General features: G+C 42.1%; 1 protein-coding gene across 1 annotated transcript in view; it reads right to left on the bottom strand.

Moving 5' to 3' along the window:
* Positions 1-569: 569 nt before the first annotated feature.
* The window catches only part of SMS (spermine synthase), a 94,898-nt gene continuing 80,205 nt past the window's right edge, over positions 570-15,262 (bottom strand). The window contains exons 10-11 of the mRNA XM_081947986.1: positions 9,517-9,632; positions 570-6,738 (exon numbers count right to left, since the gene is read on the bottom strand). Coding sequence (XP_081804112.1) covers positions 6,699-6,738; positions 9,517-9,632 — 156 coding nt within the window. The 3' untranslated portion in view covers positions 570-6,698. The remainder of the gene's footprint in view (positions 6,739-9,516; positions 9,633-15,262) is intronic.

The raw sequence follows: 15,262 nt of genomic DNA, 5'->3' as shown, positions 1-15,262 counted from the left end.
AAACAGGCTCTGTATAACTGTCTTGATAATTGCACAATATTGCCTGCTGACACACTCACCTGTACACTTCTCAACTTCAGCCAGACCTCTTTTGCAGTCTTTAAACCAGCTACTTTGATAAACTGTTCATCTTCTAAACTCAAGATGATATAAGCCATTGCTTTATCATGCTGCTTCTGCTCAGCAGCTGCAAAAGCTTCCTGAGGTGGATCAATAAGAATATCCCACAGCCTTCAGGAAATATTCCATCTTTGCAACCCAAATAATATAATTCTTCTATCCCAAATGAGGCAGAGAGTTTCCTTAAATGCAAGAGCAGCCATCCTGCAATCTTTCTCTGCCTAGTTTCTCTTTTAACACAGGCAGTCTTCACAGCTTAATTACAGTTCAGTCTTTCTGTGTGCTCTGGGTCCATAACCTGTCAGTGTTTATTGCAGAAAAATCAAGTCCAGAAAGCATACACGGATAACTGATTCAGCTGGATTCATTAACTTTTTGATATACATAACAGATGAATAGGTGTACAATACCGATAGTAGATTCTTTCAATGTGCTAGAAGTTACAAGCAGAACACAAGCAGGAGAGAACAGTTAGTTCAGAGCAGACACAGCAGATTCAGTTTCAATTCTCAGCACAGTCTCAGTACTGTTTAAGCTCCCATTGGCTGACTTAGTTGCTATGCCTATTCATTGACTGACCTTGTTACCATGTCTCTCCCAGTCATGAATATTCTAATAATTTGACTTTGAATTATTTAATCAACCATTGTGGCTTGTAAACTATGTATGATTTACTGCAGTATTCAATTGATTTTTACATTGGCATTTTTTTTCACATGTCAAATTTATCTATACATATTTCAGAAAAAAACTGAGAAAAGGAATATAATTTCTACACATTTAAATAATATGGGAGTGCTTTTATTAATGGTATACATCGCATGCATGTGTTCTGAGAAATACAATATACTCCTTTTCAGCATCTATGGAATTTTAGCACGTGCACTATAATGAGAATATATATAGCAGAGTTTGGTGATGAACCATGAGTATTAGCAAAATAAAATAGTTTCATATATTGAAGCAGATCCCAATTCACAACAATAAAGAGATCCACAATGTTCATATGATCATAACATAGAAAGGCATCTACTGGAGAAGCAGAAGTTAGAGTACATGGATTGGATTCATAATTTATCTCAGGATATATTTATAACATAAATAATAAAGAAATAAAATAATTTAAGGGCTGCGATCCGCTAAATAAATAAATAAATAAATAAATACCTTAAGGGCCAAATGTGGCTATATGGCAATGTACCACAACATTTGTATCAGTAGTGAGTTTCAATTTATTTTATACCGGTTTGCTTGTGCACGGTCACACGACGCTTCTGCATCCAGGCGGGTGGGTGGAGCCTCCCGCCACCGCCGGTTCACCCAATCCAGGGCAAACCGGCAGAAACTCACCTCTGATTTGTAAGTGCAATTAAATGCCAGGTTTGGGCTGAGAGTATTAGATTTTTTTTTAGATATCAATGTTAAAATGAATGTAATTTCTTATAATTATACATATTGCGGCTGCATGTCAGACATGTAACACTTATTATTGGACAACAGATAGTTAATATGTGTTTATATACCTTTGCCTTAAAAGCAAAAAAATCAAATGGAAAAGGTACCATTTCCTTTTTTCAGCATCACTCAAAATACTGAACAACAAAGTAATGAAATTTGGAGACAAATAGCCAGTACCAATATCATCTTATAGTACAGAAGGAAAATATTTTAGGATTTCTTGTAAAATATTTTCTATATAGCAAATTATTAAACAAATAGAAAAGATTATTTGGTAAACAACTACGTATTATGGGTGGCCTCCAGACTAGTTAAGACTTGCACAAAACATTATTTGAACTATGAATATATTATTTCTCCCAACATATCTAGTACATTCTACTCCGATATAAGAAGAATTAAAAATTAGGGCAAGAAGGGAATACTTTAGAATGTGAACTCATGTTGATTTCAGTTTTGAAATAAAATCGTGAAACATTATGTGTGAGTAAAACTGCTGGAAACATTCCACAACCTATGTACATATGAATGAATCAAAATTGTTTCCTCTCTTTTTAGGAAAGTGGAAAAAATTAGTTCAATGTATTTTTAAAAGGTAGCTCTAGGTTCATTATAAGCCTTGAATGACTTCTGCCTACAGTAGTCCTGGCAAGATAGGTGGCAAATACATTTAACAAATAAATGAATAAATTTCAAATCAAGACATGAGGGTATTTCAAAAAATGCCATAATTAAACATATTTAAACATATGTATCTTACAATTCAATGCAAACCTAAAATTTTTTGTTTGCTTGCTACAGATCTCCCAACTGACAAGGCCCATCTCCACGGTGACCCAGACTGGCCAAAGTGAGGGACTTCTACAACCCACGAAATTGCTTTGTTGGGGAATGTGACTGATGACACACCTTGGGGGAGGGGGGAACAGAGTCAGAGCCGGGGTGTGAATTAAGTGAGGCCAGAATTGGCTTCACTTGAAGCTCCTAATATATAACTGGATTTCTTTTGAAGATTTGCTCAAGGCTCATTATTTAATTCGGGCATCGGTGGAAACCCTGACACCAGCTACATTTTATCACCAATTTAAAAAAGAAACAAAGAATGCCAACTGATCTTCAGAAAAATGATTTTGTGTAAACCCATGTTTTAAAGCCACTATTAAATGTTGATTCATGCTTTCCATTCATGTTTGCCTACAAACCTCTAGTAGATTTACATAAAAGTATAGCTTTTCATTCATCAAAATGATTAATTGAAAGTTTGCTCATTATCACAGTTTATTAAGTGGCTTCATTCAACAAATACTGGTAATTCAGGAATTGTAATGCAACTTGCTTTATATGTCTAGTTTGTTAGTATATGAGAACTTCAAGGTGGTAAATTCCAGTGTTTACAAAATTCAGTGCCTATTAGGATTATAATAGACTATCCTCTCTTAACTACATCAGGAAATTATCTCTGAGTTTCTCCATGTAGTGTATTGGCCTTTCATTAGAAATGGAGGGAAGAGTGTCTTCACACTTATTTTGGGAGCCAGTCTACAAACAGTCTTCTTTAATTAACAAGAAAATAATTTTATTGAATGATTTTTAAGATTGAAAAAAAAGAATGGTACATTTTAATTCTTTTTTGCTTTCTTATTGCATCAACATTACAAGAAGAACTATATCTCAACTGCTTATAGCAACAAATGAGCAAACAAAAAATCAGTACATACAGAGTCTTGGTTGGATTTAAGAGTTGCTTTCCTGAAAGACCAGCTGGAGCAAGTCCTTACAGAGAGTTTCTAGCATATTGTCTATTTGTAATGTTTAATGCTTTCTTATTGCATCAACATAATAAGAACTATATCTCAACTATTATCAGGATCTGCTTAAAGCAACAAATGAGCAAACAAAAAATCAGTACATACAGATTTTACAAAAATATAATTTCACACCATGTGCAGAAGCATACCAGGAGACATCGATCCAATAATCTAATAGGCTTCCACATGCATATTCAAATAGCATATGTGCTAATAGATGGCTTAAGATCAATAAGATTTATACCATCCATACGGCTGGGCTCAACTGGCATAAAATATAAATACAAGATTCCTAAATATCTCAAATCAACATGGTACACCAGAAATGTTTTAGGTCCAGACCACACTGAATAATATGGGATGTGCTCCTGTCCTGTCATTCTGTTGGAAGGGGGGAGGTGAAAGGCGGCTTGCTGGCATTTTCGCATACTTTTGCTGTACTGCTTGGGAATTAGGGAGGGTCATTATCTTTGGAGAAGGAGCAGACTCTCTCCCAGCAGGTTCCAGCCTGGTTTCAAGGCTGCAATGCCCTGAGGGTGAACTGTTATCTGCCTAGTATCTCAGCTGGTATCACTTTGGCTACAGGTGGACTGGTTAAGAGGGTTGGGCTTGGGTAAACCAAAGAATTGCGTTGTGCTTTGCGTGGGACTTTTCAGATTCTACCTTGCTTTCTTGCAATCACTTTCTCTAAGTAAAAGTTCTTTCAATTCAACTTAAGAGTCTTGCTTTCCTGAAAGACCAGCTGGGGCAGGTCCTTATATAGAGAGTTTCTAGCATATTGTCTATTTTTAATGTATATTTCTCCCTCTAGGAATATTAGTATCAAAGCTAAAAGAGCATGTAAGCACTAAAAACTCTTACATATATTTCAACTGTTCATATTTAATTTGGAAAAATAGTCCATCCCATAGTTTTAAGTTGTACTCTACTTACAATAAATACACAGATGGATTTTGATTGACATTTCACTACATACTAGTTAATTCAGTAACTATATTCATTTATTTATTCAATCATATTTATGTGGTCACCCATCTCACAAGTGACTCTGGGTGGTGTACAATAATGGTGTACCAATAATGGTACAACACTATACCATTATTAACTAGCTCGTAAATCTCTTTGCAGGTGGAAAGATAACAATTTATATCTATGTTGAAAAACAGATGATGAGAAAAGAAACTAAATACCATGTTTCCCCAAAAATAAGACAGGTCTTATTTTCTTTTGACCGCCAAAATATGGCTTGGGCCTTATTATGGGGGGAGGGCTTATTGTTTTGGAGTTGCCGGATGGCTGCTCTCTTGCGAGCGGGCTCCCGAAGAGCTGGGCACAGCTTCAGGAGTGAACGGGTGTGTTGCACTGTCGCAGCAGCGCAACAAAGCAGCCATGAGGTGACTACGCTCATGAGCAGCCGCCTGGCAAACCCCCTTTCCAGCCAGGCCCAGTGCCATTCACTGACCTTGGGGTATCCTGAAGGCACCAAGCTGCGTGAGTGCCTGTTCCCCACCCCCACCCCTGGCTCCTATGGCTTGGCGCCTTCAGAATACCCCTAGGTCAGTAAATGTCACTTTGCACGGCTGGAGAGGGGGGTTTCATGAGCGGCTGTTCCACTCCACACTCGTGTGCCTCCCAGCCTCACCATGCTTTGGCCCAGCTCTCCCTGCAGGGCCAGGGCACTGCCGCTGTCATCCCAGCATGACTTCTTCTGCGGATTCCAAACCCCGGAGATCGGCTGCCGAGTCTTCCAGCAGTGGCTGCTCTATGGTTTCGGCAGCGGCAGTAGCGTTAGGTGGCGGTGATCACCGCCACCTAGAACAGCTGATCAGCAGTGTTCTGGGAGGCTGATCCAACCGCCAATCCGCTACTCGGCAGCTAAGGCTTCAGTGTTCCCCAGCAGTGGCAGCAGCTCAGCTCAATTGACCAGTGGTGGGCGCAACTGAGCAGAACCCTGACAAGCCACATACTGGGACGGCAATAACATGCTGAAACTGACCAGGCTGTTTGCTACAATGACGCTAGCCAGATGAATACTGGATGGATGTTGGGGCAGAGGCAGATTTTTTTTTCTTGTTTTCCTCCTCTAAAGCTAATGTGCTGTTGTGGCCTGCCAGTGGCCAGCGGAGCTAGAAGCAGATTCGGACAGTGAGGAGGTTGGGGAGGAACATGGGCCAGTCCTGGAGTCTGTGGTAGACTCTGACGAGTGCTCATTGTTGGAGGCAGAGATGGGGCCAGGGCCATCTGAGAGTTATCAGCTGCCTTCGGAATCAGACATCAGTGAGACAGACAAACAGCTAGAGCCTGTTCCCAGTGTGCGCACGCACAGAGTTACCAGGGAACAGCTAAGGAACAAGGGTCGACTTGGGAGTAAAGCCACATGTGGACGGTGAATGGCTCCTCCCATAGGAAATAAGAGGAATGAAAAGGGAGGAGTGTTTGCAGGAGACAATTAGTTCATTCCGCATTCTTGCCAAGTATTACAGCGTCTGAAAGATATGGGACTGGCCACTCTTCAAGCCTGATAAAGATCAGTAATTATGAACTATCTTGAAATATTGTGGGAGGGGACTTTGCTAGAGAGAAATTCACTGTAAATTAAATAAAAAGGGTTTATCAGGACGAGGACTTGCTTTGTGCTGCTGGGGAAGCCTAGGTCATAACACGTGCGTCTTATGGTCCGACATGTCATAGCGCAAAAAATATGGTAGATTTTAACACTACCATGCTGTTAAATTATGATAGTACTTTTGTGTCACTTTTTTATGGTGAAATTTTATTCACCATGAAAAAGTTGTAAAAATTCCAGTGAGTTAGAAGGTATTATTAAAAAAATAACATCTACTCTTAATTTCTTTCAGGAAAGCACAGTGATCATTTGACAACAAATGCACAAGTCACACCATGATTATTGTACAGATGAATGTTGAAGAAAAAAAATCTACAGTAAATTCACACTAAATCACACTAAATTCTAATATTGACTTTTAAAACCGGTGTTCAAAGTTCTAAAATAAACATAATAAAATGATCACATTCTAAAGGTTCAGTGCATTCAGCAGCTATAATTTTGCTGCTAATTCAGCTAAGTTAACTTTAAGAAATAACATACTAGTTCATCAAAATATACATTGTGCATTTGCTTTTAAATTAAAGTAATTTAATGGTTTTAAAACCATTTGAAGAATTATCAATTGACAGTGTGATTAAGTTTCAAAATAATCTACAGCATATAATTTAAAGTCAAGACGCTAAGACAAAGCATGTGGCAAGCCTACACATTTCATGCAGCATGTGTAGAGGAGTCTTTCAGCTTCAAATATCAGTCTTCTTCCAAATAGTATAAAATACCCATCTAAAAAATAGTCAAGGAATCCAATATTTTGTTTTCTCATAAGTTTAGTTTCCCAACATGTATAAGAAAATATCATTTCAAAATAAATCTTAATTACTTCCAAAATAAAACAAGAAACTCATTTTAGCATGCTTCATCCTTTACATCTCATTTTTTTAAAAAAATAAATGATTATACTGCTTCCATTAAAAAGTTGTAACAGAATGTTAGTGTGTGCAAATCAGGGGTGGATTCAGCGGGTTCAGGCAAACTGGTTGTTAAATTTTTGCACAGCTTGGAGAACTGGCAAACCATGCCACTCGCTGGCCTCTCTCCCTCCCCCTCCCTCCTTATCATGCCTTGCCTTACTTGGGCGATGCTTAGAGTCATGCCGGGGCATAGCTGCTGCTGCTGCTCTCTGGTTCCCTCGCCGGCCTTGACCATGTGGCCTAACTGATCTCTACCTGGTAAGTCTCCCTTCACTTCTTGCCCAGCTACCTCCCATGCAGGGCCCCACCCATTTGCCTGCCTTTCCCATTTGCCTGCATTCCCCGTTGCCTTCCCCGTGGCCCCACCCACTTGTCTGCCTTCCCTATGGCCCTGCCACTTGCCTGCCATCCCCATTGCCTTCCCCTCTTGCCTGCCTTCCCCAAGACCCCACCCACTTTCCTTCCCCATTGCCGTGCAGCTTGCCTGCCTTCCCCATGGCCCCGCCTGCTTGTCTGCCTTCCCCGTGGCCCCACCTGCTTGCCTTCCCTGTGGCCCCGCCTGCTTACCTTCCCTGTGGCCCCACCCACTTGCCTGCCTTCCCCTTGGCCCTGCCTGCTTGCCTGCCACTGCCATGGCCGCTTCCTCATTTCCTGCCCGATGGCAAACAATGGATGCTGCAGACAGGGCAATTTCCTACGTACCATTCCAAGCTCCTTCCCCCCCACCCCTTTAGGCTGACAAAATAAAAACCCATCTAACGTGCACATGCTGGCAAAAAGTGGCTAGGGGGGGAAAGGGGGGGGCTGATGGAAATGTCCCGTTTTCCACCTCCATTGGACTGTCTGCGCCACGTTGAATCGGGATGGGGAGATGGGGGGGGGAAGCAAAAAGCCCACTCAATCTGTACATTCCAGCATGATGGCGAATCTCTGTTTCAGCTCATCGGTTGGGGCATTGGGATCTTGAGGGGTAGATTGTGCCCCCTTAAGTCCATCTGCTGCTCCTCCAAGCCCGGCTCTGACTGCAGAGGGAACTAGCGGGCTCGTTAAGGCATGCAATATGCTGCGGGAAGCTACTGGGTTCAGGTGACAGCAAGGAACCCAGGAGCTTAGCAGCAACATACTGCATGCTTTTCACTCCAAGCAGGCCAGGCTGGAAAATGCATGGCTAGGGCAGAACAGTCCTCCTTAACAAGCTCCAAAAGGGGTAGATTGTGCCCCCTTAAGTCCATCTGCTGCTCCTCCAAGCCCGGATCTGGCTGCAGAGGCAACCAGCAGGCTTGTTAAGGCATGCAATATGCTGCCGCTACACTCCTGGGTTCCAGGCACGAGCACTGAAAGAAAGGGAGTATGATTGTGAGGGTTTTGGGGGGGTTGCACGCATGGGAGAATCGGTGCCTGGAGCAAGAAGGGAGCGCAGGATGACTGAGCAAGGAATCCAGGTTTGGAGGAGCAGCAACAGTTTGGAGCTTGCTAAGGAGGATCGCTCTGCCTCAGCCATTCCTTTACCTGCCCAGGCTGCTTGGAGTGAAAAGCATGCAATATGCTGCCAAGTTCACCGCATGAGCGCTAGAAGAAAATTGGCCGGTGGTCAGTTGCAACCAGAGCTGGGCTTGGAGAAACAGCAGACGACTTCAGGGCACTTAATCTACCCCTCAAGCTCCCAATGCCCGAATCAACAAGCTTGAAGAGAGATTTGCCGGTGTGCTGGTGTGTACGGACTGAGTAGGCTTTTTGCTTCCCCCCCACCTCCCCATTCCATCAAGCGCGGCGCAGACAGCCCAGTGGAAGCGGAAAACAAGGATGTTTCCATCAGCCCTTCTCTTTTTTTCTCCTAGTCTCCTTTTGCCAGCATGTACTTGGCAGGGAGCCGTGATCTTTAGATGGGATTTTATTTTGTCAGCCAGAGGGAGGGGCTCGGAATGGTATATAGAAAATCACCCTGTCTCTGCAGCATCGGCCTGCCTGTGCCACACCACCTTGCCGTGAGTGATGTCGAGTTGGTCATGCCCACTCAGTTATGACCCACCCCCCAGCTAAGCCCACCCAACCTGTTACTAGGACTAACCGGTTTTTAAATTACTTGAATCCCACCACTGGTACAAATATTTGTATATTTGCAGGATTATGAATTCTTGCCCAAGAATTTCTTATATTAAGACAGTACACTGTTAAGTAATAATATACTTTAGGCTTAATGTGTCATTCCGTTTAAGCCAGCTATGATTTAGCACTAGTGGTGGGTTTCCCTTCCAACCGGTACGGTTGGAATGGGCCCGGCAGCATCCTCATGGATGCGCACAGCGCACGCATGTATCTTAGCGCCTCTGCGATGCTCCAGCTGCTCCACGGAGCATCGTGCAGGCACTGTATGCACCATGCATGTGCGCGGAAGCGCATAAGCCTTAAAACACAGGTAAGGGGCACGGGCGGGCGGGTGGGCCCTTCAGAGCACCGTACCGGAACAGTATCCGGTGCTTCAGACTGGCTCCAGTATGCTCATATCGGGGCGTACCGCCTGCAACCCAACACTGTTTGGCACTAACTGAAATAGGATTGTTAATAAACATGGTTTCTTATTGAAGGATACAGCTCCATGTATGAGGGGACACATACAACTTCTTTTGAGAATTCAACAGGACAATATAATCTGCCAAGCTGTTCTTCATAGAGAGATAAGGCTTCCGTGAGGTTGACACAATTTCCCTGCAAAAGAGCAGGACAGAAAAAACAGTGTGTCAAACAATCTAGTGGAAGGGCAGAGGCAATTATATAAAAAGAAACATTTCATGAATTGGTTCTTTATTATTAGAAGACTTTATATTGTGAGTGTGCATAACTATAAATATATATTATAATGATTATTGCAACAAGGTGAAGCATAAAAAGGAAAAAATAAGACATCATTTTTAGAATAGAGACAAGACAATGTATCAAATGCAACAAAGGCAATTAAATATTGCCAAAGGATAATCTTATACAGCATACAGCAATTAGAATAATGGAATATGAAGGTTCCAAGAGCAGATAATTAAGGATATATTTTCTTATTTTACTGCTATTAAAAAGTCTTTTAATTAAAAAATATTTCACATTTTTGTTAATATTTAAACAGTGGAAACTATCAAAAATATTACAGAATAATAGCAAAATATTATTTAAACAAGATCAAAATGTTACATTAAGTTTGGATAGTAATCTAAAATTAACCACCATTAGCAATGGTTATTTGGTTCTGCTGTCTTTTCCAAAGTATATAATTTTCCCCACATCAAATTAAGTAGAATAGTACATAAATAACGTGCATATAATTTAAAAATCACAAATAGAAAAAAGGCACTAGATAATTTATCGGACAACATGCTGAAGTTGTTTAATGGCATGACCAAATCTATACAATGTGAGTAATCTAAAGTCTTGTTTAATAGACCATCATTCTTGTTAACAAATTCTAATCATCTTCAAAAATAAGCAAACCAGAAGAGACAGCGGGCAAAACAAATTAGATGAATGAAAAATGTAATTATTTAAGATAGTCAATATACAACACGGCATTTAGCAAAGTTCATAAATTTCTTTTCTCTAACAGTATTTATATCAAGAACAAGTAATATTCCACTACATTTGATCTGTATAAATTCATGCTTTAGGATGATTTGTTTGTAATTTATGCTCTTATATATTCATCAAAACATCTGTAAAATTATGTATACTGTGCTTTAAGGGAAAATGAATGTGAGATGGAAGAAAGATTCAACCCTGAAAAGCTTCTTACAGTTGGCAGCTAAAGTGGGGTGCATGCAAGATCTGTCCTGAAAGTCTACACAAAGCATGCTGTGTGCAATGCCTGAAAGAGATTTAAATGCTTCTGTTAACACACTTATACATTTCTCTACCTTACATTGGTGAATGTTTTCTAAATAAAAGTATCATGTCATTTCAAATCTTTCCACTAATGAAACAAAATCTCTAATACAATCAAGTATGTGGATATGATAGGGTGCTTTGTTAATTCAGGTCAATATTACAATGTAAAACTATTGGTGTTGCAAATCAACAAGAATATAGGACTTCAAAATGGGCAATGTGGCTCACATATGGACAATTAACATCTGGAACTGATTGCAGCTGTAATTTAAAAGGAAAATGAGTGCATTTCACTAACATAATTTAGACGGGAGGAATTTTTTTAAGGAAAACCTTCTGAAGCATTTATTTACCTCTAAATCTTTTGTAAGGCTCACTAAATATTGGCCACACCTTCTCCTGTAACAATACTATATTTCTAGCTGGTCTTATGTGGCTTTTTAAAGATGAGGAGGTTGAATAGTCCACGTCTCTTTAAACATTGATGCTCCTCCTTTAGAATTTAATGCACAAAGGTATTAGGATGGAAAATACCTCTGTAAAAATCATGTACCCCGGCTGAATTCCTTATCTTGCCATTCTAGATAGGGATAATAATGAGATTTTTATTCTCAATAACCCCAGAAAACGCTAAGTTAGGAAGTCTAAATTTCAACTATCTAATTGTAATGACATTAAGAACTTGAGTACACCTCATGAAGCAAACCTTGAATAGTAACTTCCAGAACTTTTAATTATCTACTTGAATTCCTATATATACAAGAGTAGATTTTCATGTCATACTTTGGCATATGAATCTCAGCAGCCATTATGGAACTATAGGGCTTGATGAACAAAACAGTTAAGTCAGGTTCTCTCCAATATTTTTTTTCTAGGAAAACAAAAATGTCCAAAAATCTTGTAATTTTTACTATAGCAATTGTTCTGAAAGGTGGCCTTCTCTTTCTTTCTTTCTTTCTTTCTTTCTTTCTTTCTTTCTTTCTTTCTTTCCTTTCTTTCCTTTCTTTCTTTTTTCGCTCTCTATCTCTTTCTTTCTTTCCTTCCCTCGCTTTAATGTATAAAATAAAATGAAAACAACTTATAACAAATTATAAAATTGAAGTACAATATTTTTCAGAGTATAAGATGCACCAAGGTTTTGAAGAGGCAATTTTTTTAAAAAAGTAGGTAGGTAGATAGAGGGATAGACAGGGAGAGAAAGAGAGAGAAATACAGTAGGTAGGTAGGAAGAGAGAGAGTAGTTAGGTAGGTAAAGGGATAGTGAGACACAGAGAGAAATAGAGATAGATAGATAGATAGATAGATAGATAGATAGATAGATAGATAGATAGTGTGTAGGTAGGTAGGTAGGTGGATAGAGAGAGAGAAATAGAAAGAAAGAGAGAGAGAGAGAGAGAGAGAAATACAGTAGATGGGTAGGGAGAGAGAGTAGTTAGGTAGGTAGGTAGATAAAGGGAGAGGGAGGGAGAGAGAGGGAGGGAGAGGGAGAGAGAAATACAGTAGGTAGTTAGGGAGAGAGAGAGTAATTAGGTAGGTAAGTAAAGGGACAGTGAGATAGAGAGAGAGATAGAGAGTGTGTCAAGGGGGGGTTTCCACCCTGAATTAAGGAGGCGAGGATATTGGCATTCCTTATAGCATACTTCCGAACAAGCAGAAATAAAACCCGAAGCATATTCTAATAAAAACACTTTAATACAAAATAAAATAAAAATACAAAACTTTGCTAATTCAATTAACTACATTTTGACAGAGTTATGTGCCTGCGTCCTTCTTGGCAGGCGAACAGAAGATCAGAAAAGAAAGTAAAGAATGTGTGACGTATTATGTCTGACATGCGCATTAATCATTGTCAGATAAGAAATAGTTCAGTCTGCTGTATAACTCAGAATATAAGCACAAGTTGGCAAACCAATTAACGCAGTGACAGAGTGTGTAGGTAGGCAGGTAGAGGGATAGAGAGAGAAAAATAGAGAGAAATACAGTAGATAGGTAGGGAGAGAGAGAGTAGTTAGGTAGGTAGATAGATAAAGGGATAGAGAGAGAGAGAAATAGAGAGAGAGAAATATAGTAGGTAGGTAGGTGTTTCTGCTGGCACAGCACTTGAACAATGTAATTCTCATCATTAAAAAGCTTTCCAAAAGGAAAAAAAAGTTTTTGCACTCTGCAAACCTCCCCCAAATGACCCGTTTTTCATGAAAGCGGGCCCATTTCGCCCCCCCCCCAAAAGGCATGAATAGCCTGTGGGGGGGCTTGCAGAGTGCTCCGGGGGGGGCAAAAACGAGCAAAAAACAGCCTGTTTTTCATTTAAAAAATGCATGCATAGCCTTATGGAGGCTTATAGAGTGCTGCTGGGGCGGGGGGGGGGGGCAAAAAGGCCCGTTTTTTGCTCATTTCTGCCCTCCCCAGCCCTCAGGAGCTCTCTGAAAGCCTCCATAAGGGTATGCACGGCCATTTTGGTGAAGGGGCGGGGCTTCGGGAGGCAAACAAATGCTGTATTCGGTGTATAAGATGCACCCAGATTTTCAGCCTCTTTTTTGAGGAAAAAAGGTGCGTCTTATACTCTGGAAAATACGGTAAACCACTTTAATTTAAGTTCAGGCACCAGAAACCAGGAGACTGAATTCCAGGCCTCCCTTATTGTTAGGGATGTAACCCTAGGCTTGGCTTGCCAATGTATATAAGCTATGATTTACTTTACTGTTACTTTAAATGATTAGGAGATGTAATTGGCTTGTTACCTCAGGCAGCCATAAGAGGGAGCCAGAATGGTTGTCAGCTCTCTCTGTTTGTTAGAAGCTGGTCGGTGTATAGTGAGGTATTGTAGTTTGTTACTGTTAGCTATTTTGTGTGCTAAGGATGATTCTGCCTTGGTCTCCGATTGATTTCATGCATGGTATTTGGAACGCTGACAACTATTTTGATAACTGAATTACTGAACCGTGTATGACTTGGACTGTTAACTGGACTCTGAATACTCTGAGCTTAATTACTTAACACTGGTTATGGGCCCAGGATGTACCAGACATAGCTAAAAAGAGAGTTGGTGTTGATACGCAATAGAGTATACAGATAGCTGTTTAGTTTGTAAGTGTTTACTATTATGGAGAAGATGGCACATGCACCATCAGCAAATTTATCACTGATAACCCGGTTGGATGGAACAAACTACCGGTATGTTTCCTGGTCAATGAAGTGCAGCTTACTTCTGCATACTGAAGGATTGTGGGATGCTGTACAGAATCCACCGGACGTGACTTCTTGGGATCCAAATAACGAGGATGATGCCAAGAAGATAGCAGAGTTTCAACGATGCAACGAATGAGCATTGTGTATAATTGGTCTTAATGTTGACTGACCAACATATTCATGGGGAGAATTCTGCAGCAAGATGTTGGGAGAATTTGAAGAAGATACCGTGTTTCCCCGAAAATACAACCTGTCCCGAAACTAAACCCATGCCACATTTTTTGCGTGGGCAAAAATATAAGCCCACCCCCAAAAATAACCCCCCCCTCCGGCCAGGCAGAGCACCGCTCACTGACCTAGCGTTATTCCGAAAGCGCCAAGTCGCAGGAGCCGGGGGGGGGGAGCACTCACGTTGCTTGCTGCCTTCGGGATACCGCTAGGTTGGGGAGTGGCGTTCTGCCTGGCCGAAGGGGAGAGTTGCCGGGCGGCTGCTCCCTTGTGAACTGGCTCCCGAAGAGCCAGGCACAGTCTCAGGGGCGAAGCAGCCATGAGGTAATCATGCCCAAGAGCAGCCGCCCGGCAAATCCCCTCTCCAGCCGGGAAGAGCGCCATTCACTGACCTAGGGGGTAATCCCTAAAGTGCCAAGCCATGTGGCGCTCTGCCCGCTCCCCAGCTCCTGCGGCTTTGCACATTCGGGATACCCCCTAGGTCAGTGCATGGAGCTCTGCCCGGCTGGAGAAGGGGGTTGCGCGAGCGCCTGTTCCGCTCGCAGCTTCACCAAGCCCTTGCCAGGCTCTCCCAGGCCACCGCCGCTGGCTGCTGCTGCCCGCCGCCGCCGCCGCCCCGCTCCGCGCAACTTCAAAACTCGGGGCCGAGTCTTTCAGCATCGGCCGCTCTAGGAGTGCTCTCTATGGTGGGCTGGCTGCTGGACAGGGAGTCTTCCAGCAGCCGGCCCACCATAGAGAGCACTCCTAGAGCGGCCGATGCTGAAAGACTCGGCCCCGAGTTTTGAAGTTGCGCGGAGCGGAGCGGGGCGGCGGCGGCGGGCAGCAGCAGCCAGCGGCGGTGGCCTGGGAGAGCCTGGCAAGGGCTTGGTGAAGCTGCGAGCGGAACAGGCGCTCGCGCAACCCCCTTCTCCAGCCGGGCAGAGCTCCATGCACTGACCTAGGGGGTATCCCGAATGTGCAAAGCCGCAGGAGCTGGGGAGCGGGCAGAGCGCCACATGGCTTGGCACCTTAGGGATTACCTCCTAGGTCAGTGAATGGCGCTCTTCCCGGCTGGA

This window comes from Natrix helvetica (assembly GCF_964273705.1).
Source record: "Natrix helvetica genome assembly, chromosome: 3".
Classification (NCBI taxonomy): Eukaryota; Metazoa; Chordata; class Lepidosauria; order Squamata; family Natricidae; genus Natrix; species Natrix helvetica.
Note: the sequence above shows the minus strand (reverse complement) of the source record. Positions and strands in the feature narration are given on the sequence as shown.